This window comes from Haliotis cracherodii, unplaced genomic scaffold (genome assembly GCF_022045235.1).
Source record: "Haliotis cracherodii isolate W230 unplaced genomic scaffold, xgHalCrac1.p SCAF_18, whole genome shotgun sequence".
Classification (NCBI taxonomy): domain Eukaryota; kingdom Metazoa; phylum Mollusca; class Gastropoda; order Lepetellida; family Haliotidae; genus Haliotis; species Haliotis cracherodii.
In genome coordinates this window covers 5,129,193-5,148,859 of record NW_027266273.1, presented here as the reverse complement: position 1 = coordinate 5,148,859, position 19,667 = coordinate 5,129,193, and the positions used below count along the sequence as shown (strand labels likewise).

Genomic DNA, 19,667 nt, shown 5'->3' with positions numbered 1-19,667 from the left:
GATTTCAATAGAATATATAACGCCACTTTGAAAAGTATACCAGTTATATCACGGCGTGACAGCTTAATGTAGGAGGAAAGCCCGAAGTGATGCAGGTCTCAGACGTTTACCACTTTGTTAACACCCACGAGCACGGGTATGGTGCTGGCAAACCTAGAAACATAATCGGGGTGTACCGGGATTCGAACCAACAATCATAGGTTTCCGGCGTGCCCAACTCTGCACAACGAGTTGCTAAGCCTTAGACGACCGTGCCCCCTGGTTTCAGGTATGGTGAAATGGGGATTAACGTCGCGTCCAAGATTATTGCACTTATTATAGCGACGTGCATGCACGTGTGTGTGTGTGTGTGTGTGTGTGTGTGCGGCTGCTTGAACTAGACCGGACTGATGCTGATTTATAGTGCTAGCATACTGAGATACCATGCCGCAGTTTAACATGAATACCCCACTCAGACACAGTATACTGACTCCGAGCCGACCAGTCCTTGCTTTAACACCTTAATGCCGAGCGCCAAACAGGGTAACAACAAGTACCATCTTTTAACGTCTTTTGGTATGACGCGGCCAGGGATCGAACCCTGGACCTTCCGCTCTCGGGTCCCCCTGGTTTCAAAAGAATAGATGATGTATCCAGCGGAGTTTCAGATGTAATGCTTAAGTCTACTAATTATGTTTAGCCGACTTGACCCGCAACTATATGTAGTGTTTACGCTGTCTAATTTCAAGGATGGAAGATCAAATATTGACAACCAATTGTAGTCATCGTTAACTGTACGAGTTGTATATCATGCGTGTTGTAGGATGGCATCCAACTCTCGCCAAAGTCGAATGTCGACCAAAGACGAACATTTCACCTTCTCGTGGAAACTGTTTACTGAGTGGGACTACATGATCGGAAACAAGGAAACAGCCAATACGAAACACGCATCTCTTGTCACCACAATGAGGGTAGGTAACTCTAAACGACTGACATATATTTGTAAGAAGGAGGCAAAGATCATGTTCATTGCAAAGCGCCTTGGGGTGGCTGATAACATCATGGGTTATTCGCCTTTCACGCCATTGTTTGAAATGTGCTCACCTGGATGTTATAATGTGCTCATCTGGATGCCAAATTTGCACGTAGAAATCATGCTCACAATAGATGCTGCGTTTTGACGACACTATCAAAGAAGTTCAAACTGAGATAATTTAATTCAATAATTGCATGCAGTACGTCAACGTTTATGCCTGTCGTAAGAGGCGACTAACGAGATCGGGTTACCAGGCTTTCTGAGTCATCGTATTCCAATTGCGTGGATCGATGCTCATAATATCAACCATTAGATTGTCTGGTTCAGACTCGATTATTTACATACCGCCGTCATATCGCTAGAATATTGCTGAAAGCGTCGTTAAACAACAAACAAAACGTTCCCAACAAACAAAACGCTGACATTATGCATGGATGATTCCAGCTACACTGTCTGTATAATACTCAGATTAATCAGATTCGATTTTAATCATGGCCGCCTCGGATAGCCATATTAAAAATGACGTTTTGCTCATTATTCGGCCATTTCTGCTTGTATCATGATTAAATTTGATAATAAGCAAACATGTGGTATTCGTAGTAATATAATAAAATATGGGCTTACTTTAGCACATGTTCATAGTAGCGTATCACTGACTTATACATAGCTTATGACAGCGTATAAAAGCGTATTGCCAGACTGTGTCTGGCGTGTTCAACGTATGGCGAGCGTATGCCCAGCGTATGAGTAACGTATGACTAGCGCCCTCAGCGTAGTGAAAAGGTGCCTAACACGGGCCCCGCGGCAGTATAACTAGACTAAGTACTGTACGCCAATTCATCAAATTACCACGAAAAGCGAGAGCAGTCTAGATATGTAAAAGGTTCATACGTTCCCATACTCCGAAAATATTGTGTGCATGCACAAAAATGTTTTTAAGCCTCGGCGTACTAGAAAGTATACCAGCGTGCTTTTAACAACTGACTTTACAACTTACACCTAACTTATCCATAGCGTGTTTCAGCGTTTGGCAAACATTTGCATACGTCGCCATACGTTACTGCTATACGCTGTAGTGAGACAGGGCCATAACCTATAGTGACAACACGTAACATAACCACCCGAACAACATAATATGCTTGTTCATTACAGGAAGCCATATTGGAGGAAGAGGAGAAGACGAAAGAGGGAAACAAGTATGTTGAAATCGCCCATACAGGTTTTTCCTTTCATCCCTGAGTATCCACGACATAATATCACCATTCTATTGGGGTGAATACCGTGGACCCGTTGTGTCCAGGGGCGGTCGGGTAGCCTAGTGGTTAAAGCGTTCGCTCGTCATGCCGAAGACCCGGGTTCGATTCCCGACATGGGTACAATGTGTGAAGCCCATTTCTGGTGTCTCCCGCCGCTCACTCACTCACTCACTCACTCACTCACTCACTCACTCACTCACTCACTCACTACCGTTGTGTCCACAGCGTCCTACTGAACCACTGAAGGGGGCACGGGTGGCCCAGTCGTTTCAGGCTCCCCGATTCGCTGTGCAGAGTTACGTCCCTTGGGTACGCCATAAACCATTGTGGGTTCGAATCCCGGTTCACCGCGAGTATGTTTCTAGGTTTGTCAGCACCATACCTGTGCTCGTGGGTTTCACCGAAGTGGAAAACGCCTGAGACCTGCATCACTCGGGCTATCCTCCCACATTAAGCTGACACGCCGCCATGTAACTGGAATACTGTTAAAAGCGGCGTAATCCAACTCACGCACTGAACCATTGAAAGACGCCGCTCAAACTAGTTATCCGATCAAATACTGATGAACTAGAGAAATACTGTGTTAAATGATGGAATGGAGTTGTTCCCGTTATTAGAACATAAAAATTGTGAAACACGTCCTTCAGTTCCGAAGACGATTTCCGAGATCCGGCAAATGGTTCAGTTGTGGGGCGGTCGGGTAGCCTAGTGGTTAAAGCGTTCGCTTGTCACGCCGAAGACTCGGGTTCGATTCCCCACTGGGGGGCCATTGTGTGAAGCCCATTTCTGGTGTCCCCCGCCGTGATATTGCTGGAATAGTGCTAAAAGCGGCGTAAAACCATACTCACTCACTGGTACAGTTGCACGTCCATTAGAAGGTGTTTGTGTGTATTTTGTAGTTAAAGTTTTCTTGAAAATATACTTGTTTCAAAGCGAAGATTTCATCGATGAATGACGGTAAAAGAAACTGCACTGATAATCCAAATTCCAAACTGAAATATTGCAAATAAGTTGTTATACGGCGATTAAGGTTTAATACTTCGGTTATCTCCTGTTATGCCCGGCCTGAAGTCAAGGATACAAGTTTTGATTTCCTGAAATAAAGTGCTGATGAAATGAGCAACAAAATATCAATAAAACGCGACAAATATGAATATTTCTGTCACTACGAGTGTTTTGTAAGCAGTAGCACATCGTATGCGAATATCCTGACTCGTTAGGGGGGCACGGGTGGCCCAGTCGTCTAAGGCGCCGCGATTCGCAGTGCAGAGTTGCGTCCCATGGACACGCCAGAAACCCATGATTGTGGGTTCGAATCCAGGTACACCCCGATTATGTTTCTAGGTTTGTCAACACCATACCCGTGCTCGTGGGTTTCACCGAAGTGGTTAACGTCTGAGACCTGCTTCACTTCGGGCTTTCCTCCCACATTAAGCTGACACGCCGTGATATAACTGGAATACTGTTAAAAGCGGCGTTAAACACACTCACTCAATCCTGACTGGTTACCCTCCCGTGACTGCTGCAGGCACCTGCTGCTGTTCCTGAGGGTGCTGGCCAATGTCCTGGTGCTGATGTCCTTGGCTCTCAGCGCCTACATCATCCAGCTGTTCGTGGACAGGTCGCGGAAGATGGAGCTCAGTAAGCGACAGGACAAGAACTTCGTGGCCGGTTTCTGGGCAGAGAATGAGGTAACATAAATTATAAATTTGACTTGGATTATAAGCCCCTCGTCGGAATATTGCTTATAACGTTTCTTGCGATTTTCATTATATTTGAGGATGGACAGAGAATCAGTGTTTACATGCATATTCTACATATTTACATATTAAGTACATTGAGATACGGGTTACAATAGGTCTTCAGCAACCCGTGTTTGTGGTAAAAGGCGACTATGTTGTCGTAAGAAGCGACTAACGGGATCGGGTGGCCAGACTCGCTGACTTGGTTGATGCATGTCACCGTATCCCAATTGCGTGGATCGATGCTCATGATGTCATCACCAGTTTGTCTGGTCCAGACTCGATTTTTTAAAGACCGCCGTCATATAAACAACAAACAAATATAATACATTGACCATCAATTCAACAAATATAAACATGCTAGGTTTTTGCCAGTAGTATTTAGGAATGAGTTTTAAACGTTATGAATAACATTTGGGGCAAATTAGAGTAAAATAATATTCGTTTTCAATTTTGTTAATGTGCCATTTCCTTACCAATATTTCCTTATCATCCTGTTAAAAGATGCGATGGGGCAACCTAGTGGTTAAATCATTCGCTCGTCACGCCGAAAACCTGGGTTCGATTCCCAACATGGGTGCAATGTGTGAAGCCCATATCTGGTGTCCCCTGTCGTGATATTGCTGCAATATTACAAAAGCGGCGTAAAACCATACACATTCACTTCAGTTTAAAGTTCATGGCATGTTATTCGTAAGGTTAACAACCCACTGAGTTCAGTTTGGAAGCAGGCACCGCCAACAAGCCATACGAACCATGCAACTAGCCGTACAAACAACATAAATTAGGATGAGGGTGTCAGCAGGTCGGGGATAACCACACACAAGGGACATGCGTATAATACGTCAATCGACATATATCCTAATTGCGTGGCACACCTAGACGCACGATATGCTTGTCGTAGGAGACGACTAACGAGATCGGGTGGTCATGCTCGCTGACGAAGTTGATGCATGTCATCGTATCCCAATAGCGAAGATCGATGGTCGTGAGGTCAATCACTTGATTGCCTGGTCCAGACTCTATTATTTACAGACATATATCTGGAATATAACAACAAACAAACAAACATAGACGCACGGCCGTATCAGATCCCCATAAACGTTATGCCAAAGGACGTTAAAAGATGGTACATGTTGATAACCTGCCTGGTGCCCTACATTAGGGGATGAAACAAGGACTAGTGGGCTCGGAGTCAGCGTACTCCATCTGGGTGGGGTATACGTGTTAATCTGCTGCATGGTATTTCAGTGGGCTAGCACTATAAAACTGTCTATGTAAGTGCAATAATCATGAGAGCGACGCTATACCCGTTTTAACCCCACCTAATCGATCGCGATTTTAAACAATGACAGGGTCAAATGATCATAAAACAACTCAACTTATTGCATTAAGTATCGCTAATTAGTAACTTGATAATACCGAGTGGTGTATGAGTTATATTCCGAATAAGGTGTACTAATACTTCGATTGTATCGTACCCCAATCTACAGTTATTCACGATCAGTGGGGGCGGTCGGGTAGCCTAGTTGTCCCTCGTCACGCCGAAGACCCGGGTTCGATTCCCGACATGGGTACAATGTGTGAATCCCATTTCTGGTGTCCCCCGCCGTGATATTGTTGGAATATTGCTAAAAGCGGCGTAAAACCATACTCACTCACTCACGATCAGTGACTTGGCTGATTGTGTGGCATCATACCCGTGGATCGTTGATCATGCTGTCAACCACCGGTTGGCTTTGGCGTAATTACAGGCCACCGTCGCAGAGCTGGAATATTGCTGACTGACCAGTAATGCAACAAAGTGCAGGGACTTTACGCTACTATTTGCAAAGCGACCCGTGTAAGAAGCGACTAAGGGGATCGATGGTCAGGCTCGCTGACTTAGTTCATGCATATCATCGTGTCCCAATTGCGTAGGTCGATGTTCATGATGTCAATCACTGGACTGTCTGGTACATACTCGATTGTTTACAGACCGCCGTCATACAGCTTGAATATTTCAGAGTACGGCGTTAAACAAACAAACGGGTAGTCACTATCAGTTATATTTCGTGACACAAGGACATCCCAAGCATCCGACCGCCTCCGTGGTCTAGTGGTAGAGCGTCCACCCGGAGAGCGGAAGGTCCGGGGTTCGATCCCCGGCCCGGCCGTTAAAAGGGACCCGTGAAGATTCCGGGGTAGAATAGGTCTTCAGCAACTCTGTCTGGCGCTCGGTATTAAGGGGCTAAAACAAGGACTGGTCGGCTCGGAGTCAGTATACTGTGTCTGAGTGGGGTATTCATGTTAAACTGCGGCATGGTATCTCAGTGTGCTAGCACTATAAATCGGCATCTGTCCGGACACAGCCACACACACACACACGTGCATGCACGTTGCTATATAAGTGCAATAATCTTGGACGCGACGTTAAAACCCATTACACCTCACCTCACACAAGCATCCACCCATCAATTCTCTGATATCTGTATGTTTTGTCCAGCTGACGGTGATAATGACCCTGATATCCACCCTGTTTCCTAACATCTCCGACCTGATTTCCATGATGGAAAAGTACCATCCCCGGATCAACCTGCGTCTCCAGCTCGCCAGGATCTTTGCCCTCAACCTCCTCAATCTTTACACCCTCTTCATCGCCCTCTACAACAAGCAGGCTGACCTGGTAGGTAGCAGCTGCCCAACAGTATTTCAGGGCAGGAAAGTCTCAGTTACATGTACCAAAGAGCCCCGATCTTCACCTCTCGCGGTCCAGGGAGGATACTTCAGAATTACCTCTAAAGCAACGACCAGGGGTCGTTTACTTAAGAATTGACCTTCACTTTGATTGAGTTCATTGGAGTATGAACCTTCATAGAGTGAGGGCCAAACTGTATGAACGTCGGAGCTTGCGACGACGTTCATACAATGTTTGGCCCTCACTCTATGAAGGTTCATACTCCAATGAACTCATAAAAAGTGAAAGTCAATTCTTATAATTTTTTTATCACAATTTCTTACCTCAAAGGATGTAGGCCAAGATCTAAACACAATTTTATTTAGTACGTGTGACTTCATGTTTACACTGACAGCCATACAACAACCAGCTATATCGCGGAGTAAAATAGTTCCTCAAAAAGAGAGGTGACATGGGCGTATGGATGCAAAACTTGCTCTTCAGAAACATCTTAAGCAGCACATGTGTTCAAATCATATCCTCATTAGATGAGAAGGGTCTGTAAAGAACTACGTCAGTAAGTCAGTCACAATGACAGCGCGTCGTAATACATTTACATCAAGTACAAGACGTCATAATGGCCGACATAAACGTGACGGGAGAGATTTCCGAAGTTGTTAATGAACCTGTGGCGGTTACATGTGTTAGTCTTCACTGATCAACCGGCCGATCATTGAAAGGTGAATAAAGATGAGTCAAACAGACACTAAGGTAAATTCATAGATTGCTGGAGACGGTCAATGTCAGCCTAGGCACGGATCGAGGCGACACTACGATAGTTTAGATGTGCATTTCATCGTTTGTTCATTAAGATAGGCCGCAGAGAGGATATTCGTGAACAATCATGCAGTCAAGCTCTCTGACATTTCTCAATGTATACTGAAACGCTGAGACCAAGAATAAAGGTTCTAAATTATCAGAAAGAACTCTTATGCGTGTTTTCGTGCTAGGGAATTCCCAGGGGGTTCCCGAGGAATGTGGAAGTAGTCCGTCAGTGTTTATGTCATTTCAAGAACACGGTCTCGTGAAAAACGTATGAACGTCAAATTGTGTCGTTCATACACTTATGAACGTCAATTTCGCGGTCATGTGACCGCTCTCTCGTCCAATGGAAAAGCCGTATATCGTGTAAACTTCAAATTAAAAATTTATTTCTGAATGACATCCGCAGCATTGACCTTCACCTTGGAAAAGCCTATGAGCCACAACCTTTAACCTTTGTGGTGTTTCAGGGATAGAATTTTTGCCTTTTACACCCTTGACACAAACTTCTTATCGCGGATATTCAAGTGGGACTTTTTATCCATGCTTGTCCCCGTATAATTGACGACTGCCAAGTGATCGGTCCTCACCTGGCTGATCGAGGCTGAGTGAGGCTGATCTAGTCTCCAGTCGTCTGGGGTGTCGCCTCTATATTTGCAGAGTTGTGCCACTAAGGCATGCGAGAAACCTATGATTGTGGGTTCGAATCCCGGGGTCCAGGTTTGTCGGCACCATCCCCGTGCTCGTCGATTTCGCTAAGCTGGTAAACATCTGGGATCTGCGTCACTTTTGGCTTTCTTCCCACATGAAGATGACAGGCTGTGATATAACTGAAACACTGGCTTACAAGCTGAATATCGGGGTTCGACCCTCACATGCTTGCAGGCTCTGATGTCCTCCGCCGTGACTGTGGAGGCGGTAGGGTAGTCTAGTTGTTAAAGCGTTTGCTCGCCGAAGACCCGGGTTCGAAATACGTGCAATGTGTGAAGCCAAATGCTGTGTGCGTGAAATGACTTGAGACCGCCTACATGGTCTAGTAGTAGAGCGTCCACCCGGGGTGTGGAAGGGCCAGGGTTCGATCCCCGGCCGCGTCATACCAAAAGAGGTAAAAAGGTGGTACTTGTTACTCTGTCTGGCGCTGGGCATTTAAGGGCTAAAACAAGCACTGGTCGGCTCGGAGTCAGTGTACTGTGTCTGAGTTGGGTATTTTATGTTAAACTACGGCGTGGTATCTCAGTCGACTAGCACTATAAATCGGCATCTGTTCGGACTAGGACAAGCAGCCACACATAAAAAGTGCATGCACGTCGCTATATATGTGCAATAATCTTGGAAGCAACGTTAACCCCATTTCACCTCACATACTCACTACCTCACTTACTAGCTGAAAGAGGCGATTGACGGAATCGGGTGGTCAGCCTCGCTGACTTGGTCCGACGCTCATGTCAATCACTGGATTGTCTGGTCCAGATTTGATTATTTGTTGCTTATATAAGAGTGACGCGTGCGTCCTTTGTTGACTACATGCGTGTTTCAATATATGGATGTAATGTTCTCAATACTCTAACGTTGAATGGTTCACAGAAAAAAGAGATCCAGTCTGAGAGGGTCGCACTTGTGGCCAGCCTCGGAAACGACACCATCCTTTGTTCCGACATCAGCACAACAGTACCTACAGTCTCAGAGTCCCCAGTGGGACGCCCGAATTGTACTGTCTTAGAAGAAACTTCCGACCTTTGCTGGGAAACAATGATTGGCCAGGTAAATAACGATCTCACCATAGCGCCGTCAGGGGACGCTCGTAAGTCATTCCTGTGTTTACTACTTACCTGATTTACGGATCTGTGCCCAAAAAGTTCTCAAATCCTAATTAATAAAATAACAGACAAAACCATTTCAATGTAGATCGATATGGAAAGGGATGTACTTTTTTTCAAGAAAGCAGCACATACAATTCATTTTCTATATAAAACATATTATTCCGCCAAACAACCATAAGAATAATATTTTTAGGTTTCTCTGGTTTCGAGGGGGAAAACGTAAACATCTATATGAGCATTGCGAGGTAAAAGCGGAGATTTTTGTTATTGTTTTGTATTTCAATGTTATGGGGCTGAACCTTTAACATACATACACCAACCTGAAGTAAAAAAATCTCCTTTTTTTTATTCTGATGAGAATTTGTCATCAATGTATATGTTTTCAAATGTCGACTTCCCTTAAAGGACCAAACATTATCCGACGAAAGACAATATCAAATTATTTTGGCCTAGATTTTGGCGTAATCGTAGATTTCCCATGTGGGGTTGTGATTCTGTGTCCCAGGAGGTGTTCAAGCTGACTGTCATGGATCTCATCTTCACCATGGGGCAGATCGTCATCATCGACTTCATCCGTGGCGTCTTTATCCGCTACTGCAACAACATCTGCTGCTGGGACATGGAGAAGAAGTTTGTAAGTGTTGATATATGCTACAGGAAGGAAGTACTTAATTTAAGCAAGTTCAAGAACACCCAATTCTTTCATATTACAATGGTCAATCTGTCATATCATGGGTGTTTGTGAACTTATTTTAGGTAGTATAAAAAGGCCCTTTTAATAATGAGTTGGGCCGTCTTTTCTTTTGCTTTAAAGAACGAACATTTCGCAAAAATAAAATAAAAAATAAAAAAAAAACCTCTTGGTAGATTTGAGAATGTTAACGAATCGTCCCGTTGAGGGCGTTTTGTCGACCTTCTGAACTGTTAGATTTCTAGGAGCCTACATAAGCCATTACAATTTATCACTCGCTCATTTCTTGTAATGATTCAGTCTCATAGTTGAGATAAATATATTTTACATGAATACGAGGTATTTATTTCATATTTTACGAAAGGCTTTTAATTTAATCTAGCAGTTTTCAGTTTGATGTACTGTCAGACCATCCTCGAAAATCCAGCGTATTATATCTCCGTTCTATTTTGATACGCTGGATAACCGAGGATGGTCTGACATTATATTTCTTTTCATTACTTATCATTATCAAGGGGATAAATCGCACAATCAAAATAATTGATTAACTCCAAACATCCGCTCTGAAATCCTTGTTCGAAGGTTCAAGTTAAAAACATACACAAGTTACATAATAAATACACGGGGTAGAATTGGTCTTCAATTGGTCAGGCTCGGTAACTTGGTTGATGCTTGTCATCGAATCCCAATTGCATGGATCCTCATTTGGTCAATCACTGGATTGTCTGGTCCAGATCGCCGTCATATAGCTGGAATTGCTGAGTGCGGCGTTAAACAACAAACATACTCGCAAAAATCTTAAGACACCTGGGGCAAATACACTGTATTGTTAGACGCCAGAGGTGTATCGGTTGTTTCTATTTCAGCCCGAATATCCGGACTTTAAGACCGCAGAGAATCTCCTCCATTTGATCAACAACCAGGGCGTCATATGGTACGTCTACAACAATTATTGTCTTGTGGCGCAATGAGCGAAGAAGTTATTAAAAAAAATGGGTAAAAGGCGATGTACATATTCTTCGTGTCCCCAGCCCTAGTGGTTAAAGCGTTCACTCGTCACGCCGAAGACCCGGGTTCGACTCCCAGACATTGGTTCAATGTGTGTCGCCCGCCGTGATATTGCTTCTGAAAGCGGCGTAAATCCATACTCACTCACTCACTCACTCACTCGTGTCCCCAGCAATGGCGTCGTTGACTATTGTCACAAGATGCCTAAAACTACACTTGGTAACTATTTTGTTTAAAAAAAACTATTGGGTTTCCGGGCTTCAGAGTAAATATGATTGAATTATTTTTCAAAATCATTTATGAACAGATGAATCGATCGGCATACAACAAAAACTTTCACCAAGTACATACATACATCATGATATACACTCTGAAATAACAAGTCGGGGTGTATTTGCACAATCTTGCTTTTTACTTGTTGGTATAGAGTTTGTATGAATATCATTTTATTTTTAATTTGCTCTTTCCAGGCTTGGCACTTTCTTTGCTCCCGGACTTCCGGTCCTCAATATGGTCAAACTGATGATCTTGGTGTATGTCCGATGTTGGTCAGTCATGGTGTGCAATGTCCCCCAGGAGAGGATATTCCGAGCCTCGCGTTCTAACAACTTTTACTACGCACTACTTCTCGTCATGTTGTTTCTGTGTATGCTTCCGCCGTTGTTTGCTATCGTGGGCGTGGAGCCATCGCCTAGATGTGGGCCGTTCAGGTAAGACGTTTTCATTTTTCATATGTCGTTCAGACAATCCCGTGGGACCCGTGCTGATTCCGGGTTAGACTAGATCCCCAGCAACCCATGCTTGTTGTAAGCGTCTTCCCGAGACAAGAGAGTTAACTGACTTGAAAAGTCCAGTTTCCACCCTTGTCGAACTTGGCTGGAATTCCTGGGCTCGGTCGTAGCGCCACCAGTGGCTGTTACGGGTTATATATCTCCCTTCTATGCCTCTCCTACGGACCAATCACATTCCACCTCTCGTTTTGTTCGCATTTGCTTCAAACAAAATGGCGGCGCCCAGTCAAGACGATCTGATCGACAATCAGGGTCTATATTGTGTGAAAACAGGTCTTACATCGCGAAGTGCATCAAAACACGTGAGCACCTTCATTAAAAACTTGAAAAGATTTGTTCATGCTACAAACTGTACAAACGGATGTCACGGATAGGCCAGCCGTCTGTACAGAGTTGCTTCCCTTAGGCCTTCCACCATCCTAGGCTCGTGGTTTCAAATCCCAGATTTACCCTGAATATTATTATTGAATTGTCAGTACATGCTCATGCTCGTGCTCGTGGGTAACCACAGCGGTAAACGTCTGAAACTTGCGTCACGTCGGGTTTTCCTTACTCATTAAATCTGAAACGCCATATTTTACTGGACTTCTGTTCAAAAAGCGGCGTGAAAAACGACTAGCTCATTCATGCGATAAACCACTTTATTCCTGTCCGGGGCGTCATTATTTCAAAATTTGCAGGCCGCAATGCGTTTGCTGGAATATTGCCGTTGCGTAAAGTAACATTTTCTCACTCTCTTGTTAGGCCGACTTAAAATAGTGAGTGAGGGAGTGAGTTGGGTATAACTCCGCTTCAACAGTATTCCAATTTTATCACGGCGTGTCAGCTTAATGTGGGAGGAAAGTCCGAAGTGATGCAGGTCTCAGACGTTTACCACTTCGGTGAAACCCACGAGTACGGGTATGGTGCAGACAAACCTAGAAACCATAATCAGGGCGAACCGGGATTTGAACCCACAATCATACGTTTCTTGCGTGTCCAAGGGACGCAACTCTGCACAGCAAATCGCGGCGCCTTAAACGACTGCATTCGTCACCACTCGCCCCTTTCCGTAACCTGCAAGAAGACTCGTCCCCCTATCGATGAATGTTATGTGCAAAAATACGACAAACCAATCAGAATGCGCGCATGATTTCAAGTTCTTCGTCGTAGAAACCCTCAGAAATAATTTTTGATTTTACATATGTCTTGCATCTAAAAATATACACAAGACACAGTGACATGTGTTCAATCATACTGAATAATTCCGCATGTCCAGATGTGCTTTAAATTGCATATGAAATATATATAATATATTGGGAAATACATGTTAACCATTACGCAACGAGTTGACAGTTGTTTTAGGAATGCCCGTTTGCGCTAAGACTGAACCCGGTCGCAAAAATGGCCATGAGAGGGGCACGAGTCGCTATTCGGCTTGTCCCGGAATAACACGAGTTGGTCACGAATGAAACGACTGGGCCACCCGTGCCCCACTCGCCGACGTTCGAATGTTTACGTCATCATGCCAGGCGAATGACGTCATAGTAAGTGACGTCAGCAACACTGTTTAGAGAATCGGTTATTTTTTACATGGTGGAACATTGTAACAGGTGGTAAGAATTGATGGCTTTTCTCCTGAATGGGTAGTACAAAAACACCTCTATCAGGCGCAATTCAGTCAGGTGAGAATCTCTTCACATAACTGTTACGTGTAGGACCGGGAAACTCTTGTCACTATTTAATTTATGCAAAACATGTAAATTCCCCCCAACACATCATGAAGGAAGAAATAGCTCTCCGCGGTGCAGAACGCATGACTTTTGTTTTGTAATTCAATTAATTTAATTTAATTAGAATACATTTGGAACCCAATATACAACATGTACGTATTTTCAAGGAAATCTTCTGAAAAGTCATCCCTATTCTTTTCAATTTCGGTATTATGATAAAATCATTTGTGTTCCTTTGAATTAGATCTAATGAAAACAGCAATGGTGAGTTTCACTAGGGTTTGACATACGTTTGTATTGGCCTCGTCAAATTGTAATTTTGTGACAAGTTCCGAGTTTTCCAAATTTGATCAGAATATCATTGTGTTTGGCGACCCAAGAGTGTCAATGAAGTACCTTTTCAAAAGCTGCACATAATAATTATTGTGTCGACTAGTTGTTAATTTAGCAAGCCAAATTCAGCGGCATTCATCGAATCGCGGCATTTCCGATAGTTCACGCCTCTTATAGTGACTGTCTATTAATGCAAATCAGTAACCAGGAAGTGCTCACTTCGTAAACAATTTCAATTTCCTCGGAATGTTCCGTCTGCTGTAAGTAAGGAGTTATTAATCCGTTGATGCATATTTCTGGCATCTGTTGTAATATTGCCTTACCCCCATCTATCAATAGCCAACAATATAACCCGCAGTTCCCCAAGTAAACTTTCTCTATCGACCTGAACTAGATCATCTGCATATTCATGGCGACTGAGGTAACGGAAATTACGTAGTCCGCACATTTTCCCCCGCTCTGTGCCCAGAATGTATTGGGAGATCATAAGGGCCATAATGCCAAACTTAGATTTGCGTTCTTCACTAGTAACCAAAAGATAAATACATACTTTGGCCATACTAGGAGTGCATTGTATATATTTATTGTTGACTTTTAACATTTTTCCATTTTGTGACAAACTATTGTCATCCAATTTTTCTTAAACAATCTTAGAATATCATTTCTGATATTTTGTTGTTGACCTATAAAATATTTTTCTCTTACTTTTCGGTAAACATGCATTGAATACCTATTTCTGATAACAGAATTTAGAATTTTACTTGTGCTGTCTTTGCACTTGTCTGGACAAATCACTGATGTCTGGCATGATCATACCAAGTGGTTGGTAAAATTATGTCCTCTTTCTGTCTAATTCAGACCTCCATACACAACTTTTCTCTGTACCGCGATACGATGGAGTTCTCTCCCTTGTCAAACAGCGCGAGGCCCGGCTTTTACTCGAAGCTACTAATGTAAATAATGAACTTTTATCAGTAAAATATGCATTGTTTGATAACATGAATGATATCTGATACAGAGAACACGAATAAACATAAAGGTTAGTGAGTGCATTTATTCAGTGATATATTGACCATTCCGTATTTGTTAAATACAAGTACCCAGTAAGTTTTGGAGTGTTTTTTTCTTTTCCAATCTTATTACTTGTAATTTCCCTTCGCGTGTGTGCGTTGTCGGCTGTACTAGTTCATCAAACAAAAGTATCAAGAACATGGTTACGAAAATACATTAGCATTCATTGTTACATATAATCAATGACTGACAACCCTCGTACAACATTTACAAAGGACCATGCACACTGATCAGATAAGGTGCTAAGTTTATTAAAAATATATAACAAGTTAATACTCACAACCACATACATTATATAACCCTTTTTTTATGTGAAAACAGGATAGATGATGTAAACGAAAATGTCATTTGTCTCGGGGATATATGTTTATTGCCGATTATTAATAAGCAGAAACAAACTGAAAACTTTATGTGTATAATACAGTCTTCACATAATATGAAATTTGTTCAAAATTGAACTTGTATGTGCCCTTGTTCATATATTATATATATATGTTTCAGTGGCATGGAAGCGATGTACGAGGTCCTGACAGACGCGATGCAGAGCGGGCTACCGTCATGGGTCAACTCCATTCTGAAATACGCCGCCTCCCCCGCAATCATCATCCCCATCTTCCTCCTGCTGCTGTGAGAACCGTCTATATAAGTATTGTTACTCACCCGTAGAAGTGGCTTGAACCCGTGGAGATCCCGTTTAGAATTGGTCTTCAGTAATCCATGCTTACATACGGGATCGGGTGGACTTGGTTGATGCATGTCATCGTGTCCCAATTGCGTGGATCGATGCTCCCGATGTCAATCACTGGATTGTCTGGTTCAGACTCGATTATTTACAGACCGCCGTCATATTGTTGGAACACTGCTTAGTGCGACGTTGAACAATCAAAACAACATGTCTGGACTGCGTTTTCAAAACTAATTAAGCCCCCATTACTCAGGGCTGCGACCTTTGAGCGATCAAAAACTGTCCAGGACGCTCAATGGTCGCCTAAACCCAGAAAAACATGTTTCTATGTAACTGCTCTAGCAGTTATTCAGCGTCTGTAATCACAATGAAACACTGCAGGTACACGTCCTCTATTTATAGGCAGGCTGAGGAGGCACTGCAGGTAACTCAAAGGATGCAAAAAAGAGGCAGAAGCATTGCCATGGTGTCTCAATGGTTACTCTGATCGCCGAATGGAGACACGGCGGTCGCCACACTCGTTCAATGCACGCTGTGGGTCGCCCAAAGGAGGCACAAGGGAAGCAGAAGCATCGCCCTGAATGACGGGAAAATATTTCCGCAGAACGCATCTATTACCTGGCGACCATTGGGCGATCACTGTGCCTCCCTTCTGCCTTCCTTCTGCCTCCTTTGAGCAGTCTCTGAGCAACCAACCTCCTCGGCGACCTTTGTGCGACTGTTTTGAACATGTTCAAAAATTCATGGCGTCCTGTGTGTCACATTGGAATGACCGAGGCAATCATTCTGCCTCCTTTGAGCCTCCAACGACAATCTGGCAAAGTTTATGGTCGCACATTGGAGGCACAAAGATCGCCATCCTGTGTTAAGGCCCCATTACTCTCATTCATTAATGGATGAGCACATCATATTGAATACATAGACCTCCCGCAATGATGGGTTTATTTCATCTCTGGGCTTATTCTACATCATCTGAGCACAAATTTGGTTCAAAATGGAAGCAGGCTTGAGCAGCTTTTTGAAAGAGGAAGGGCCTCGCTTTTGAGAACTTAATGATGCTGATGTTGCAAACGCTAGTTTATGCTAAAGATAACATATTTCTAGTTATATGGGTTCAGGATTGCTGATGTTACCATAATTTGTTATACATGGCATATGTTGTGATAGTTATCCCCCTTTGTAGGATGACGATATACTACCTAGTGTCTGTGGGACGGTCCCTAAGAGAGTCCAATAACGACCTGCGCAATCAGTTGGAATATGTGAGTAACGAGGACATAGATGTTTATCTTGGACCAGTTTAATGCAAAATATTTATTTCCAAAAGATCAAGACATTTGGGTCTGTAAACTCAAATATGGTTGAAGTGGCAGCAAATTATTGATCTGATACAACTGAGTGAGTGAGTTGATTTTAACGCCACTTTATCAGTTTTCCAGTTAAATCGTGGCGTATCAGTTTAATATGGGAGGAAAGTACGAAGTGATGCAGGTATCAGACGTTTAACACTTTGTGGAAACCCATGAGCACGGGTATGTTGCTGACAAACCAAGGAAACCAAGAAAAATAATCGGGGCCAACCAGGATTCAAACCCACAATAACGTTTCTGGGAACCAACTTTGCACAGCGAATCATGGCACTTTCCACGACTGGGCCACCCATGCCCCCTACAATATATTGAAAATACTGCAGACGTGACAATATATTTAATACTATTTGAGCGCTTGAATTTACGTTGTGAACAGTTTCCAAAATGGTGTATGTTATTTCAGGAAAGGACAGAAGGCAGAAGGAAAGTCTACGCTATGGCAGACGGTAAGACGCGGTATAAAGTATAACAATCAATACGAAAACACATGTATGTTTTGGTAAGCAATAATAATCTTACCTATTGAAGACAGTTATTATGAAGCTTGAACCTCATTATGGCTTGCATCCTCACACACAACCCTCTTCTTACAACTGAGCATGTGGCGATAAATCAGTCGGGTTTGCATGTTTGTTCCAGCTAAACATGACACTGAGGGTGACGGAGTTATTCAGAGGAAAGGACCAGCTGTGGCTCCAAAACCTAAGGCCAGGAAGAAAGACATGACTAATGCAGGTATGCCACTTGGGTACATGGCAATAGTCATATCAAATAATTTCTCATATTCAATTCTGAAAAGAGATTGACAAGCTGTATGTGATGTGAGTAGTTTATAAACTGCTTATCATTTTCCAAACCAAAATACTAGGTCCAGACTTCCAAAATAAATAACCTGCCACAGGGGCATGCATCTTCGACAATCTATCAACTTCACAAACACATGTGTCTTTCAGTATCATCAGTCCTGACAGCAGCTCGGTTGGCAAAGATGATGTCAGGAGGTGCCGATCCCCCCAAGGTGATCACTGCATCTCCATCACCAGATCGACACAAAATCCCTGTTGCAGTAGTGCACGGGAAGAAGTCAGTAAAGGAGAGGGCCAGCAAAGAAATACTTCTCAGGTAGATCTGTCTTCCTGCCTGTGGCTAATTACTCAAAAAAAAGTTAATGACTACCTAATTCTTCCATATTACTATGGTATGTCAGGTCATGACAGATTAACTTATTGTAATATGAAAGAATTGTGTGGTCATTAACTTTTTATGAGGAGTAAATAAGGTTCCATTGAATATTTTGTTTATGAAACTTGTTGTACAGATCAGTCTAGTGGTGAAACTGATGCCTATTGATGATTTGGGATTTAAACTGAACTTTAGGTATCCAATGGCAATGAGCCAAAAGTAGGGTATAAGAAGGAGATCAATTCTTTCCAACATATGCCTCTGTATAAACTGAAATGGGTTAAGCATATTATTATTATTCGAACCGTAAATGCGGATATTGCATTGTCAGAAACAAATGCAGTAACACACCTACTGTGTTATCAAAGACTGCTCAGATCTATAGTTACAGTGAATAAATGTTACTTTTTCTACTACAGGGATGCAGTCCACAGGCAGGAGCACCAACTGGCCAAGTACAATCAAGGCTATGACCCAGCAGGTGACGATGAAGGGACCCAACTATCACAGGATGATCTGACCAATGAGGTGTTAAAGATGCTTGTCACTAAATCACAGAAGAAACGGCATCAAGGAAGGAGATTGCACACAAACGCGAATACAGTGCAACAAAACATAGAAGTGGAAGAGTCATCAGATGATCCAGAGGTTACTCTAAGACAATCTCAAGAAAGTAGGACAAAATCTGCCGAGAAACTAGTTCCAAATAGGAAACGCAGCAAGAACATCTTGGCTCAGTCCCAGGAAAGACGTTCCAGAAGCTCCAGCAAGGAAGGCCATGCAAGGAAAAGCAAGAACACCTCTGTTGAGATCGTCAATGAAACGGTGCAGGCAGAGGTCAATGTATGTCCTCCGAGCAATGTGAAAAAGTCCTCATCTCAAACTAATGTGAGACTGTCCAGATCTGAAGACAATATAAAGCAAGCAAGGTCTAGAGATAATGTTAAACTGTCTAATTCTCGGAACAATTTGAGCTCCAAAAGGAGCGTGACAAAAGCTATTCCTAAGATTACAGTTGAGGACTGCAGTGATGACAATACAGACAGCAAAAGGTTAGTTGGGGAAGACAGTTCTGATTCGGAGAGCTCCAGCAGTAGCGAGGACAAGGACAACAGTATAAACCAGGACAATCTCAACCTATCTTTTGCCTCAGACAATATGTCAGATAGCAGATCTCCAGAGATTGACACATCTAAGCAGAAATTTGCAAGTCTTCTGTCATTTTTCAAAGAGTCTGAAAGTGATGGTGGTAGCTCAGACGACCAAAACAGTCCTGATGCTATAGCAGCCCGGAGAAGGTTTGCATCAGCTTTTACTCAATTCAGTAAGAAGTAGAAGCATCTCCTTCTGAAGTATGAAATAGGGCAAACAAACTTTTTCAATTTGATTGATGTGATTGATGTAACTGATTTCATTAAAAAAAGAAAACATATCCATTTCAAAGGCTGCTATGCAAGTCAGCCAATGATATGTACATAGATACACACAAAAATAAACTACTTATCCATTTCTA

General features: G+C 43.0%; 1 protein-coding gene across 2 annotated transcripts in view; it reads left to right on the top strand.

Annotated features, from left to right (window-relative positions):
* LOC139465691 (transmembrane channel-like protein 1) overlaps positions 1-19,634 on the top strand; it is a 49,726-nt gene extending 30,092 nt beyond the window's left edge. For both annotated transcript variants that reach the window (XM_071247475.1, XM_071247476.1), the window contains 14 exons: positions 803-950; positions 2,168-2,211; positions 3,800-3,962; positions 6,499-6,678; positions 9,076-9,252; positions 9,817-9,945; positions 10,869-10,936; positions 11,481-11,720; positions 15,419-15,544; positions 16,786-16,864; positions 17,376-17,418; positions 17,612-17,707; positions 17,926-18,094; positions 18,574-19,634. In XM_071247475.1, the coding sequence (XP_071103576.1) occupies positions 803-950; positions 2,168-2,211; positions 3,800-3,962; positions 6,499-6,678; positions 9,076-9,252; positions 9,817-9,945; positions 10,869-10,936; positions 11,481-11,720; positions 15,419-15,544; positions 16,786-16,864; positions 17,376-17,418; positions 17,612-17,707; positions 17,926-18,094; positions 18,574-19,489 (2,578 nt within the window). In that variant the 3' untranslated portion in view covers positions 19,490-19,634. The remainder of the gene's footprint in view (positions 1-802; positions 951-2,167; positions 2,212-3,799; positions 3,963-6,498; positions 6,679-9,075; positions 9,253-9,816; positions 9,946-10,868; positions 10,937-11,480; positions 11,721-15,418; positions 15,545-16,785; positions 16,865-17,375; positions 17,419-17,611; positions 17,708-17,925; positions 18,095-18,573) is intronic.
* Positions 19,635-19,667: the final 33 nt, after the last annotated feature.